This window comes from Lissotriton vulgaris, chromosome 5, assembly GCF_964263255.1.
Source record: "Lissotriton vulgaris chromosome 5, aLisVul1.2, whole genome shotgun sequence".
In the NCBI taxonomy this organism is placed as follows: Eukaryota; Metazoa; Chordata; class Amphibia; order Caudata; family Salamandridae; genus Lissotriton; species Lissotriton vulgaris.
The window spans coordinates 1,501,962,367-1,501,977,046 of record NC_141693.1 but is presented as its reverse complement, the minus strand read 5'-3'; the positions used below and the strand labels follow the sequence as shown (position 1 = coordinate 1,501,977,046).

The 14,680-nt window shown below is 48.2% G+C and overlaps 1 protein-coding gene across 1 annotated transcript in view; it reads left to right on the top strand.

The window, feature by feature from the left end:
* LOC147712858 (acidic mammalian chitinase-like) overlaps positions 1–13,373 on the top strand; it is a 31,070-nt gene extending 17,697 nt beyond the window's left edge. The window contains exons 7-11 of the mRNA XM_086923519.1: positions 535–658; positions 753–938; positions 1,699–1,815; positions 10,506–10,635; positions 13,016–13,373. Of these exons, the coding sequence (XP_086779645.1) occupies positions 535–658; positions 753–938; positions 1,699–1,815; positions 10,506–10,635; positions 13,016–13,284 (826 nt within the window). The 3' untranslated portion in view covers positions 13,285–13,373. The remainder of the gene's footprint in view (positions 1–534; positions 659–752; positions 939–1,698; positions 1,816–10,505; positions 10,636–13,015) is intronic.
* The last annotated feature ends 1,307 nt before the right edge of the window (positions 13,374–14,680 follow it).

The window sequence follows — 14,680 nt, the reverse complement described above, 5'->3', positions numbered from 1 at the left end:
AGAACTGACATCATTTCCTGTCCTCTAGATCTAATAATGTGAACTCAAACAAAAAACTCTGTCTCCATGTACCACAGTTTCCCAATGTGCCAAATATGAGAGTGTTTAAATGCAGGGCACTCCCTGTACAAGGTGCTGTACAAAGACTGGCTAGTGATATGAGCAGTCGACCTGTTCGCCTAGAGGCAGCTGACAATTATTTGTCTCCAGGTCAGGGGGCTGGAATTGTGCCTCCTTAAAACTGATGCATGCAGGCAGCCACCAGCCTGGGCAGTTCAGACCTGAGCCAGAGAACCTAAGGGACAGTGTATGGTGTGAATGCTACTTAATTTGAGCCTTCCAATGCCTGTTGGGTAGACACCTGGGGCAGAAGGTTGTGTTTCCTTCTGCAGAGGTCTTTCAAGGTCTCTGTCTTTGAACGACTCACTCCCATAGTACACCAACAACATTAAGTGTGTGCCTGTGTCAGAAAGGTACTAGGGTGCTGCACCTCAAAAGTATGATCTGATTTTAAATAAGCTCATTCTCTTACAGAGTCCTCGATTTCATCAGTGTGATGACCTACGACTTCCATGGAGGCTGGGACACCTTCACAGGACACAACAGCCCTCTCCATGCAGGGCCAGAAGACAAATGGGACTTTGTTTACTTCAACTGCGTAAGAAAACCTCTACATGCTTCTCCTTGGCTAATATACCTCCTGAAGCTTAATAGTCATAAAGGGTAAGATCGTTTCCTTTTTGCATTGGCAGGAGTACGCAATGAAATACTGGAGAGATAACGGTGTTCCCGCCGAGAAACTGATCATGGGGTTCCCAACCTATGGGCGAACATTCCGCCTGCCTAATCCGGCTGATTGCAGAATTGGTGCCCCGGCTGGTGGGGCTGGGTCTGCTGGAACCTACACCCGTGAAGCTGGCTTCTGGGCCCATTATGAGGTACGTTTTGCCATAGTTCTCATGGTCATGTGCCGGCATATCAGTGGTTCCGTTATAATGTGGAAACAATACACCATACAGGTCTCTGTGAGAATGTGCCGCACAACAAAGGTGCAATGTAGGGGGGGGGGGGGGGCACGTATTGTAAATGTCAAGGCAAACTCCCTGTCCACCATGCTTGCTTCAGTGGCTTCTTCAAAGACATTCCACAGAAGAACACTTTGGGAATATGAAACAACACTATCCCCAAGAAGAATCCTCCCCCATAACATCTATGAAAAATGTAAATGTACAATTTCTTTTCAAACACTCAATGGGTATTTGCATTTACACATTTACCTAGGTTCACAGGGTAGGAAATGATTTGCAAAAATGCTTGGGTAAAGTTTACAAATGTGTGCTTGTTCATCACAATCTGCATGGCCATTCCTCTCTCTTGAATGCCCACTGTTCTGCTCCATCACATTCAATTACAACTCTGAGAAATATACCACACTAAGAGATTGTCCACATTCGAAGTTTGATCAGGTAGTCGAAATAATCAGGGGTCTTTAGCCTTCAAATCAATAACAGCGGATTTCTGGGACTTCTTTATGCCTGTAAGTTCCACTTATGTGCACCAAAAACGTCATTTCCCAAGAGATTTACAATCTATATAGACAAGTAGCAACCTGTAACCATTACTTTAACTGTTATTTTTCGGAATACACAATGTAAGGGCACTGGGCGGATATTACCAGTAACAATACTTTCTCTGCAGATTTGCACATTCCTACCCTCCGCTACAAAGCGATGCAGTGAAGAGCAGAAGATCTCATACGCGTGCAAAGGGAATGAATGGGTCGGATATGAGGATGAGCGGAGCTACAAGTGCAAAGTGAGTGTTTCCTTGCATATCTTTAATGATTAACTTTCCATTCAAAACATTATTAAAAAAACTTGTCATCCGAGGCAAGGTCTCTTGCAGTCTATTCAGACGACTCTAACTGCAATCGTTGACAACATATATTGAATTATGTCTTCCTAGCCAAAGAGTTCAACAGTAAACCTTGGAAGCTACCAAAGGACAGTCCTAGGATCCATGGACACACACTGAGCATTTCATTAATTCCAGATTTGTGTCCTAAAGGGAGCTGTCTTTAGATCTGGGCATGAAGAAATTTGATCTCCTAGAAATTGGATGCAAATTTATTTTCTCTGAGTGTCAGTGGCCCTAAAGACTGCTGTGTCTGTAATTTATAGTAGAAAGATCTTTCTCCAAGTACCGCAGATCAGGGTCATACAGTGCCCATTTCACCTTTAATATTTTTTTATTTTTATTTAAAAGACCTTTATTATCAAGAATCCAAGCTTGCCATACATTCACATATATGCACATATTTGTGGTACCTGCGCACCGCCAACACTGAACAACATAATGAAATACACAGCCATTCAGCCGGCATCCCGGGGGCCCGGCGGCGAGATGGTCATTTATCAGCCTTGGGAAACAGATAGTAGTAACAGCCCGAAAGCAGTGTGAGGTGCGCCATGACAACATGTAACCATCTGCAGAGCACTTGTGTCTAAGGTCTTTGGGAACAAGGAAAGATCAAGAACTGTAAAACCAACCCAACGCCCCCCACCCACCCACGAGTATGCTTACGAGAATACCCATGTGTGCCAGTTCAGTTGGAGTACATTAGTGTGCCTAGAAGTTGCTATACGTAGCCCCCAACCCTGGGAAGCCTACCCGCCCCCGATGACTGTCTATTCCCAACCCCAGAGGCACAAGGTGTTACGTGCTGTCCCTGTCCAACCCCTCCACCCCCACCCGGCCACCCCCTCAAGATAAGCTCTGTGGTTGTCTCAGCACCTAATCCATCGTGTGATCTGGGAGGTCCACCACTTCCGAGGTATCCGAACACTCCTCATCCCCTTTCTGTAGGAATTCTTGGTAAAGACCCCAAAAGTTTTTTGGTCTACTCCTGGGAGGCAGTAGCTCACTATATAGTTCAGTTTGAGTACTGCAGTGTAGTAAATCCCCCGTCCATCTTTTCTTGGTGGGGAGAGGCCCCCTCATCCAACATCTCGCCACCAACCTCCTGGCTAACAGCAGTGCCATGTCAACTAAACGACGCTGAGAGGGAGGGAGCGGCTTAGAGTAACCCAGAAGGGCTAATTCCGGACTGCGAGGCAGTTCCACACCTAGGATCTGGTCAAGCTCAGAGAAAACTTCCACCCATAAAGCCTGTATACCCGGGCAGTGCCATGCCATGTGGATAAAGTCAGCTACTGACGTATGGCAGCGTTCGCACTCCGCCGATTGCCGCAGGCCATATCGGTGGAGCCTTTCGGGGGTGTAGTAAACCCGCTGGAGGAACTTAAAATGCACTAACCTGTGCCTGCCATTGAGGGAGATTCTACGCGTACTGGAGCAGCAGTATCTCCACATGCTGTCGTCAATGGGCGACTGTATATCACCCTGCCAGGCCTCCCTGGCCTTAGAATGGAGCAGCTGCTGATGTGCCGCCCCCAACTTGTTGATGTGCGAAATTAATTTGGCAGACGACTTGTTTTTAATGACATAAGTTAATTCAGGGACCTCCACTGGTTCCTCCATTTGCTTTTGCCCAATGCCTCCCGAAACACCGAGCGGAGTCTTTGGAACTGAAACCTGTGTAGGAGCGAGGAACCCGATGGGGTGGGGGGGAGCTGATCCCATGTCTTCAGGATACCCTCTGCAAACAGGTCTTCCATCCTCACAATCCCCAGGGAGCGAAGCGCCTCAGTGACACCCTTCTCCCCAAGGGGGTCCAGCCAGAGCGCCCAGTCAATTTGCATTAGGGGGGAATACAAAATAGTACAGCCACGTGCGCGAGCCAGCGCGTGCCAGGCGTGGTTAGTCGATTTAAGGGAGTCCAATTGACCGACAGAGCGATCCACTGGGAGGCAAATCGTGGCCGGCAGGGGGAGCGGGTCCGCAAACAGCCGCTCTAGGATCACATGTGGCGTGCGTGCGTCCCCGTGAATCAATGAGTGTAAGTGCGATGCCTGTGCTATTCGGTAGTATCGTTCCATATCGGGAGCCCCCAGAACCCCCATCTCACAGGGGAGGATCAACGTCGCCCATTGTACCCTGGGTTGCCTGCCTCCCCATGCCAATCTGACTAGCACTTGTGTGAGCTGTTTAAAGAAGGCCCTCAACAGAACCACCAGGATGTTCGTAAATAGGAACAGAAACCTCGGTAGCACAATCATTTTCATAATGGCTATCCTACCTAAGAGAGATAGCGGGAGTTTACACCAAGTTTCAACATCATCAACAAGCTTATTGAAAGCCACACCATAATTTTCCCTGACCAAAATTTCCGAGTCTGTGTGTAATTGTATACCTAGATACCTGACCGAATCTGTGGACCACTTCAGGGGATATTCCATGTCGAAAGGTTGCGTCACTGGCGTGAGTGGGAAGGCAATAGATTTATCCCAATTCACTTGTAGCCCAGAAAGTGAGCCAAAACGGACGACCTCTCTGAGGACAGCGGACAAGTTCGACTCCGGATTACGGATATACAGCAAGGTATCGTCAGCATACGTAGAGATGCCTATTTTATAGGTGGGAAAGCTGATCCCCTCTAGGCTGTGGTACTCCCTTATAGCGCAGACTAGAGGCTCCGCTACCAGCGCATACAGTAGGGGTGAGAGGGGGCAACCCTGCCTGGTGCCCCTGCTGATGTGGAACGGTTCCGACACTCTGTCTCCCAATTTCAGCCTAGCCGACGGCTGGTGGTACAGGGCCCCAATCATCTGCAGGAACGGTTCACCCAGACCGAGTTTCCTGAGCACCCTGATCATAAAAGGCCACTCCACCGAGTCAAAGGCTTTTTCCATGTCGAGGAAAACCGTTAGCGCAGTATTTTCTTGGCGGACATGTTGCATCGTCCCCAGCACAGTACGAATATTGTACGTTAGGTTTCTGTTGGGGACAAAGCCGGACTGCTCAGGCGCGACGAGTTCGGGAACCAAGAGGGCCAGCCGATTGGCCAACACCTTGGCGTAGATTTTGGCGTCAACGTTCAGTAGACTGAGGGGCCTGTATGAGCTGCAGGATTCCGGGGACTTCCCTGGTTTCAAAATGGTGACCAGCAAAGCCTCCCTCATAGTGAGGGGCATCACCCCGTCCTCGCATATAACATCGAAGAGGGAGATCAGATGCGGAACCAGTTTGTCCTTAAAGGCTTTGTAAAAGCTCACAGTCAGACCATCGGAGCCCGGTGCACTGCCCGATCGCATGCCGGCGAGGGCTTCCAGTATCTCGTCCTCCTGTATGGGGGACATCAGAAATTCCCTGTCCGAGTTCGCCAGATAGGGCATGGCAATGTGGTCGAGGTAATCATCCATTTCGTCTTCAACGCATAGCGATCTTGACTTATAGAGCTCGGCGTAGTAACGCCGGAAAGTATGGAGGATCTGCTCCTCGTCTGTGACCACTTCACCCTCCGGCGTGTGCAGCTCATCGACCACGAGTGGTCGCCTAGAGCCACATACCAATCGGGCCAGAAGGGCACCCGGTCTTTCCCCCTCCCCGTAGGCTCAAGCCGTCGCGCATTTCCCCATGTGAAGGATCTCCCTGTCAGCCAGTTTCTGATACTCAGACAGCAAGGGATTAAGTCGAGAGGGAATGTCAGGCCCCGGGTCATGCAGCTGCCGGTCCTCCAGATCTGCCAGTTGAGACTCCAGCGTCGCAAGTTCCCGTCTGATAGTCCGCAGTACACTTGAGTGTTTGGACATGGCCATGCCTCTTATGTAGGCCTTGAACGCCTCCCACAGTGTGGAAAAGTTGTCTACCGTGCCTAAATTGGTCAATGTCAATGTCTTCAGCCAATTCGCCCCGAAATGCGTCGTCCAGCAGGGAGTAGGGAGGGAACCTCCAGGTAAAGGGGGGGGATACCCCTCCTAGCGGTGGCCACATGCAGCAGAATGGGAGAGTGATCCGAGAGGGTGCGTGGGAGCACCTCACAGACGCGAATACTACTCATTACAGATTGTGATGCCAGCCAATAGTCGATTCTGGTATGGATATTGTGGTATGCGGAATAGTGTGTGAAACCACCTTTCGTGGGATGCTTACTTCTCCACACAGCGACCAAATCTAGGTTAATCAGTTCTGCTTTCATATAAGCGGCCGAGGCTACCGGCCTGCGGGGCCGGCGGAGCGGTCCAGGACAGGGTCAAAAACAAAGTTAAAATCACCTCCCCACAGTACCCCGGTGTTGGCGTGTGACCTACAGTGTGCCGATAGAGTGGCATAGAAGTCTGGGTTATCGTAGTTAGGGCCATAAACGTTGACAATCAGCAGGTCAATCCCCTTACCCACACACCTAGCGAGAACAAACCGACCCTCAGCGTCTGCTACCACAGGGACCAATTTTAGTTGTGAGGTTGGGCTCCCCCGGGAGTGTGTCGTAAATCCTGCTGCCACTGCGTTACCCACAAGCCCACGAGCCTGCAACATCCTGCTGTTAATGGGCAAGTGCGTTTCCTGCAGAAGGGCCAGATCGACATGATGTCTATGTAAGTAGCTAAGGACCTTCCGCAGTTTACGGTAGTCGTTCAGGCCCGCACATTCCAAGACATCATCTTCAGAGTATGAGGGGTATGTGTAGTGTTACTCACAGCATTATTAGACATATCAGCAACGGGTTATCTAGGGAGCAGTCCGCAATATCGGCAGCTCGAGTTCCAGAGCTGGGTACAACTACCGGCAACACATTATATCGGTTCCAAGTCATTAAAATGCACAGGCAGCCAGTCGCCGCGTCTACAAAAGAGCATTTCGATCCAAGCACAACCTCAAGCAGCATCTCACTTGATGTAGCATGCAACCCCCCGCAAACAAGGAAACAAGAACATCCCTCAGCTGCCCCCCCCCAATTTGGTCTCCCACCTCCCTACCCACCCACAGCCGACCACCCCCAACCAGGTCAGACAGGCCCCAATACCACCCCCCATCAACCCAAATTTAACAAAATCAAGGTAGTCTTGAAACTGGCTCGCAGTGAAGCCAAACAGCCAAAAGCGCCGGGGCAGAGAACGCCTGTCAGGAGCAGTACCTCCTACAGCTCAGCTACACAAATCAAGTTCGTCCCACAGGCCTGCCCCAGCGGGTAACTCAGTGTCGTTAGCAAATCAAACCGAAATGCCCCTCCACCCCACCTACCCCCTCAAAGCATACCGCCAGCTAGTACCGGCTCAGCATTAGGTTGTGCCCCCCTCCCCCCGGCAGTGCCCATCCACAAGAAACAAAACTGTCAGGCGGCACCCAGCCGAGTGTCCGTAGAACTCGACCATCGTACCACACCATTGGGACTGCCAATATCATTCAATCCGTCACTTACCGCCCCCTTGGGGGGCCCCAGCATCTCCGAGTGAGGGGCAACCCCACTCCGTAGGAAGTAAGATAGAGTACCCTACGGACTCCCAATCAGTCCTGCTCATCCATGTGAGAAGCGGAGCCGGAATCATCATCGTGGTGCTTCTGGGCTTCCTTGCGTTCTCTAGTACATTCTTTCAGGGACTTCTGGAGGTCTCTGGGGTCTGTAAAGAAGTGAGAATGCCCCTGTTTGTTAATTCGGAGCTTGGCAGGATATAACATAGCGTAATCTAGGCCAAGGGCACGCAGCTGCTTCTTGTACGGTGCGAATTGTCTCCTTTCCTCCTGGACCTTGGCAGTGAAATCCGGGTAGAGGGAGATGTCCATGCCCTCGTGTTGCAGCTTGCCTTTGTCTCTCGGCAGGCGCAGCGTAGGCGTGGGCGGAAAATCCGTTCCGCTCGCGGATTTTGCGGATTTTCGGGAAATCCGCAATCCGCGAGATTTGCGAATTTCCCGCAAAATCCGCAAATCCGCGAGCAGCGGATTTTGCTCGCACTGCTCGCACTGTTCGCGTGAGTTCGCGCCCCGCGAATAAGTGCAAAATTGCAGAAATACGATCTTAGCAAAACTGAAAGTAACTACTTACCAGGTTCAAAAGTTCAGGCTCATCATTAGTAGCCATTTCCTGGAGTGCTTCCTGAGGGGCCCCTCCAGAGTTCAGTTGCCAGTTGAAACTATTATGTGACCCTGCTCTGAACCTCAGAATAGTTACACATATGCCACAAAGGTCCTGAATTACAGCTAAGGGAGACAAGCAGGAGCCAGGCTGGAAGTTAAAATCCATTAATCAGCCCCTAATTCATTATTGTCAGTTGGGGCAGGGCAGGTGTTGTAACTAATTTTGCAACAATGAAAGCACTTAGCAAGTGCAAAAGATCACTAATCAGGGCGCACTAAGGAAGCAGGTGCCAGCTAAAAAAATATTCTGTGACACATGAATCAGCCCCAAATTAATTCAGGTCACTTGAGGCAGGGAAGGTGTGCTTTGCTTTGCCGAAAATAATGTACACTGGACAACCAGAGGGTGTGGTGATGAAACAGAGGGTGGCATGGGTGGGCCAGAGGGTGGCATGAGTAGTCAGAGAGTGGCAGTGGTGACAGAGAGTGGCAGTGATGAAGAAGAGTGTCCCAAACAGGCTGGACACGTAGAAACAACAAGTTTGCGAAACTTGCGACCCGACAGGTAAGTTCGCAATTTGCGAAAGTGTACAAAACCCTCGCGAACTGGCAGAAACACGGGCGAACACAAAAAAAAAAAAATCCGCAAATTCGCGGGAATTCGCGGATTTTGCGGATTGCGAATCCGCAAATCCGCAAAATTCGCGAACGCGAGATCCGCAAAATTCGCTCATGCTTAGCGCAGCGCCGTGTCCCTGTCTCGGTAGTTGAGAAGCTTCGCTATGATAGGGCGAGGAGGCGCGCCTGGCTTCGGCTGAGGACCCAGAGGGCGGTGCGCCCTTTCGACAATGAACATGGGCGAAAAGGCCTCCTCTCCCAACAAAACTTTCAAAAGTTTCTCGACAAAGAGTTCCATTTGCCGGTTTGGGTGGTTTCCGCCACACCCGTGATGCGGATGTTAGATCTGCGCGACCTCGCCTCTAAGTCTTCCGACTTGTCCTGTATGACCTGGAGGAGCCTGCCGAATTGCTTCCTATCTTTGTCCCATTCAGATTGTGCCTCCTCCGCCTCAGTGAGCCGCCGTTCCGCCATGTCCAGGCGCTCAGCGTGTTTGTCGACGCGCTCCGCCATGCGGTCCATACGATATGACAAGGCGTCAATTTTGGTGCCAACAGACGCAATACTGTCCTGTATCCCTTTCTCCATGGACATAAGCATGTCTCGCAGTTCTGTGCCCGCCGGGCCAGTCGCTGTGGCACCCTTTGGGGACGCCTCGGTTGCCGGCGTCTCCGTCCCCTTAGGCCGCCGCCGGTCAAAGGAGAGTTTAGCCTGCGTAGAGTCGTTCTTCCCCATGGCAGTCCTGGTTGGGGGACAGACAGGGGAGCAGGGGGCTCCTCGCTCCTCTCCAGGGGGCAGAGGCAGTGGCCGATGAACTCAGAGGAGGCGCACTGCTACCGCCAGTCGCAAGGACCGCTAGGCCCGGTTCACCATCACGAGGGTCCCAAAATGGCGCCTGGAGGAGAATCACTCCGTTTTCACACAGCTCCAGCGGGAACTCTTCTTACACTCGCCGTCGCCGCTGCATCCGCGCCGTCCCTTAACACACAGCACGAAGGGGGGGGGGGGGGGGGAGGCCCGCAGGTCCGTCGGAGTACGCTGGTCCGGCTGCGTACTCACTCTGGCCGCCGTTCGGCGACATCCAAAACAGCTACTGCACTGCCGAGGAGCCACTCCTTGCAGGGACGAGGGTCCATGATGGGGGGCAGCGGCCAAGGAGAAGAGGGTGTACCAGCGCCGGTCCGCTCAAGTATCGGGTCTCTCCCGCTGGACCGAGACTCCGGTCACGAGGGTTTGCTGCAGCCGAACGTCGGGTGACGTCGCTCGGCCCGCTCTCCAGGATAGTCCGCGGCTTCAGGCCCAGTCCGCGACCGCCGAGGCGTCACTGCTCTCCGCCCGGAGATCGTAGCTTCCCGGGGCCACCGACCCTACCGTTAGTGAACAGGGGTCTCAGGTGGAGGAATAGAGCTAAATGCAGAAGTCTGGACACTGTGCAGGATGAGTTAGCAGGATTTTACAGGGGCTTAGGCGAGAAACCGAAGGCTCACGCGTCCACCATCTACGCCGACTAGCTCCGCCCCCACCTTTAATATTTTATAACATGATTCTGCAGATTCACATTTTATCTTTTACAAGCTCTCCTGTTCGAAATAAAGAATACTGAATTTGCTATATACTTTTTTGAAAAAAGACTATCCCCTAATTTCCTTCACAGGTGCCCCTGCAAAGCGGAATTGTGTTTGACCAGCATGTCCTTTGGGGGTCACCACATCAGAGATTGGGAGAACAAATTGTTGATCATCTTTGACTGAGAAGATTTTCTCTGAATAGTAACAATTAGTGAATTGGTTTAATATTAACATTAACCTGTATACTTAAACATATTTCTCTGGTGGTTCCCACTTTAGAACTTTTTGAACTAATGATTTTTTCATCAGGAAAGATTCTAGCTGCTTTCTCATATCTTTTTTCCTTAGGTTAAGTTCTTGAAGGAGAATAACTTTGGAGGTGCCATGGTTTGGGCTATTGACCTGGACGATTTTGGTGGATCTTTCTGTGGTCAAGGGAAGTACCCTCTCATCACCATGCTAAAGAATCTCCTGGCAGGTAGATATGCTTTAAGTCTTGCTCGTATTTATCAACAATTGAGTCTAAGCCCAAAAGCACCTATTGTAATTGCCTCATGGCTGAGCCCCACTGACATTCCTACAATTTCCTGCAACATATTAAATAGATCGATTTGTTTAGAGATACAATGATATCTCTAAACAGATTGATGTATTTAAGTCTGGGCTATCTGTCCCAGGCTGCCTGTCCCACCTCGCTCTGAAGCAGGAGTCTGAAGTCAGGCAGTAAACCAACTTTCTGAACTGTGCCAGGTGTTTATAAGGGGCTTCGACTGAGAGCTCTGAGGTGAAAGCCAAAGCAAAGTGGCATGTCCGAAAGCACATTGAGCAATGGTCATGTATTCCAGTTGCAATTGAAATTCTGTGGAAATGTGTGTGAAGGGGTTACACAGCTGTCAAAATATTTACGGGGCAACCCAAAAGGAAATAAATTGCTTAATTGTGAGTGAGTACAGTTTATGTGGTGAAGTGAAGGAGATGCATGGAAGGGCTTTCAGGGAAAAGTAAAAAGAGGGCGCAGAAGAGGAAAGAGAGGTGGTTGAAGATTTGCAGATGGATGAGATGTGTAGAGAAACAGAGCATACATCTCTAACATAAAGTGCACATAACTGAAGGCCAAAACTCCTTTCACAGGCCTCAATGCAATTTAACTCACATACTCACAATTTCAGAATTGAAACATTTCCAATGTTAATTATTTATAACAAATCATTGTTGTTACTCACATATCTTAAATAGCTAACAACCATTGACTAAGCCAATCGTACTGACGTGTTTTAGGTGTATGTCAGTTATTGTGTTATATCTCTGGATGCATTACATCTCAGAGAGATACCAACATACCGGTTGGGTGGTACACTATGGGAATCAATCATGGAAATTTAATTTACATGTTCCCTTTTAGAGAGCCCCTTTTTTCATCCCACTTAAAGACCTGTCTGCACATCTTTCTATATGATTGATTGCAGCCAGCAGCTGTGCATGCTTCCCGGAGCTTGGTTAGAGCTTTTTCATCCAAAGTTGATGCCCCATGCAGTGCAAGACAGTGGACAAGCACACACTTTTAAGGGCTGGAGTTGTTGTGCTGTACAATTTACAGATTACAGTAACTGTTGAACCTATTAATGCAGTAGGATAAGGGACAGTTTTTAATGTGTTTAATATTTCAAGGCTATATGTTCCCACTGCTTTTTAAGCCTTTCTTCATCACTAAATTTGTTTGCTTTAAAATGCACCATTTGCCAATCTTTTTTCAATTTTTTTCTCGGGAGGAGGACCCACGCTGGACCAAAATGTTTGTCTTTTAAGCTTGCTCACGTCGGCTACTACATATCCGGCCACTTTCAAATGTCACCATTTGCCACTACCGCCTCTCATAAATCCCTCCAAGTTTTCCTATTTTTTATTGGACTTTGACGATAAGGAATAATTATGAAGGTTCATAGACTTCTTGTTTAATTGTTCGGTTCACAGATAGAACATGGAGTTTGAATTGCTGCCTTGAACTCCAAATTTGATAAGTAAAAGTGCTTATGAGCAAAATCATGGAGTTTAACAAAATTAAATGAAAAAGTATCACATTTTTGACAAAACATTTATGTTTTATGACAAAGTTCTTTGAAATGTGCCATTCCATAGGGTTTGGAAAAATAGGACTTAAAAATAAAAAATAGATAGAGTTAATTTACTTTAAAATAGTACACTCTTTTTTTCATCAGTTTTGTTTGGAGACAGTTGTTATAGACTTTGAAAGCCTTCGTGAGAGGTGGAAGGGGTATAATCTAAGGATGAGTTAGAGTGAGCTGTAATAGACCTTAACACAAGCTAATATTTGGAGCAGTTTTATGTCAGACAATATCAACTACAGTAATATGGTGCTTCAAAATATTGGAAACAAAAATATAGGCTACCAAAATATTGTGGACTTCAGTATATATAGGTGAGTATAAATCTAAGATTTAAATCTAAGATTCTTAACTCCACATCTATCTAATAAATCAGTACTTACCACTACATACTTACCTTGTTAATATTTTGTCAATATATTCGCTATGATAGCATGGTATTTAACACTCAATATTCCTGTACTATATCCCAGGAACTGCATGGATATTACAATCTGTTCTGCAGTATTTCATGCTTTGGACATTGTGTACACGACCAGCAAGCATCAATCTCATATATAAAGGTGGCCTAAAAATACTGTCATTAGGCATAATTCATATTTCATGATCATTTGACTTCTTTAGAAAAGGCTGGTTTTATTCTTCAGTGGTCTCATTTTTAGCAGTCATCAGACAACTGGTGGTACTGGTACACAACGTTTTTTAAATTGCACATCTATGGCTATTTCTTTTTAGGTTCTGAAAGCAGCTGCCCATCATGTGGTCCGACACCACCACCACCGATAACAACTCCACCACCGATAACCCCTTCTCCACCAATCACAACCACAACGCAGAGCGCAGATGTTGACCTGAATTTCTGTGCTGGCAAGGCAAATGGTTTCTACGTCAACCCAACCAACGCCAATAAGTTTTACCAGTGTGCTAACAACATAACATATCCTATGTCATGTGCTGCAGGATTAGTGTTTAAGACAAGCTGCAATTGCTGTGACTTTCCATGAAATAACCACATGAGAAGCCCTGTTGGAGCTTTGTGAAATAAAGAATGGCTTGATTCACAACTGAACGAATAAATCAATGTCCAGCCAAACTATTTGCTTTAGTATTTTTTGTTTGTTTTCTCTTGGGGACATGGGATATGTGGATTATTTTCTTTTCAGGTCTTTCTCTCCAAGATAACAATAGACAATGTGTGTCATCTGACTCCTGCCCTTCTCTTGCTTTGAACGTTCTGTGCAGCAGGAAACGAAGATTTATGTGGTCCATCCAGCGTTCACACTGCCTTTGCTTCTGGATTTAGAGCTATATCCTTGGACCTTACCCATTCAGCTGAAAATTAATATCCTCAAGGACTTACACTTAGGGATCCAAGATTACAAAACTATCAACAACGTTTCAAATGCTATGCTTGTTTGTGAAATTATAAACTGGGGAATTGAAATATAAACACCACCACCACATCTCGTGTGCTTGAAGCATGGTTTTTTCATTTGAGGTCGACTATACAGTCACCATTCACAAGGTGATCTCTATGCAACCTCATACTTTCAAAGATTTCCACATTATAAAGTAACAGAGCATGAAAATTGCTGTTCACTCTTCAGGACTACAATATCAACACCTGCACAATATCCATGGTGATGTACGGAAAGAATGTCAGTACCATGGCATTAAGAGCTCTTCATTATAAAAGTGCCACCAGAGCAATGAATTACGTCATCTTCACTCTATGTGTAGTACGATGAGTGATGCCATATGTTCAATAATGGTAGACTGTGTCAACCAAGCAGCATTAAGCATTATATTACAGACGACGAGTCCATTCAGCACACTATTCGACATTGAGTTCGTGGGTGCCCTTTCAGAGTGCATGCTTGATGAAACGTGAGTCCTTTTTAGGTCGAGGACTTAAAGGCTGCGCTTGCGCAGTCTTTGGTAGGAGATTTAATGTCTTTTAGACGGGGCTTGAACCCGCCTCTGTCCTCTATCTCTCCTCCATTGGCTGGCTTCCTAAACAGAGGCCATCCATTGGAGGAGAGGGGCATCACTCCAATCAAGCCCCGTCTCTTTCAGATTCGGGGGCGTGTTTTTGGCGTTCTTTCCACCTGTGACGTCATCCGTCACTCACAACGCCAAAACACGCCCCGATTCCGAAAATTTCATAAGCTTGCGGCCGCCATTTTTTTTTGGTGCGAGCAACAGAATGGCAGCACAAAGTGACTGTAGCTGGAATCGTTAGATGGCGCCTGGGGAGCAGTTTGCCCAATCTAAAATGACGCCGGGCGCCAGGGGGCAGAGAGGAGCTGCCTGGGCGTCATTCTGTTCATGGCAAGTGCAGGGCGTGCTGCTCGCCGCAGGTCACCGCCGTCCCCCGCTCCGCCCTTGAGAAGTGAAGCC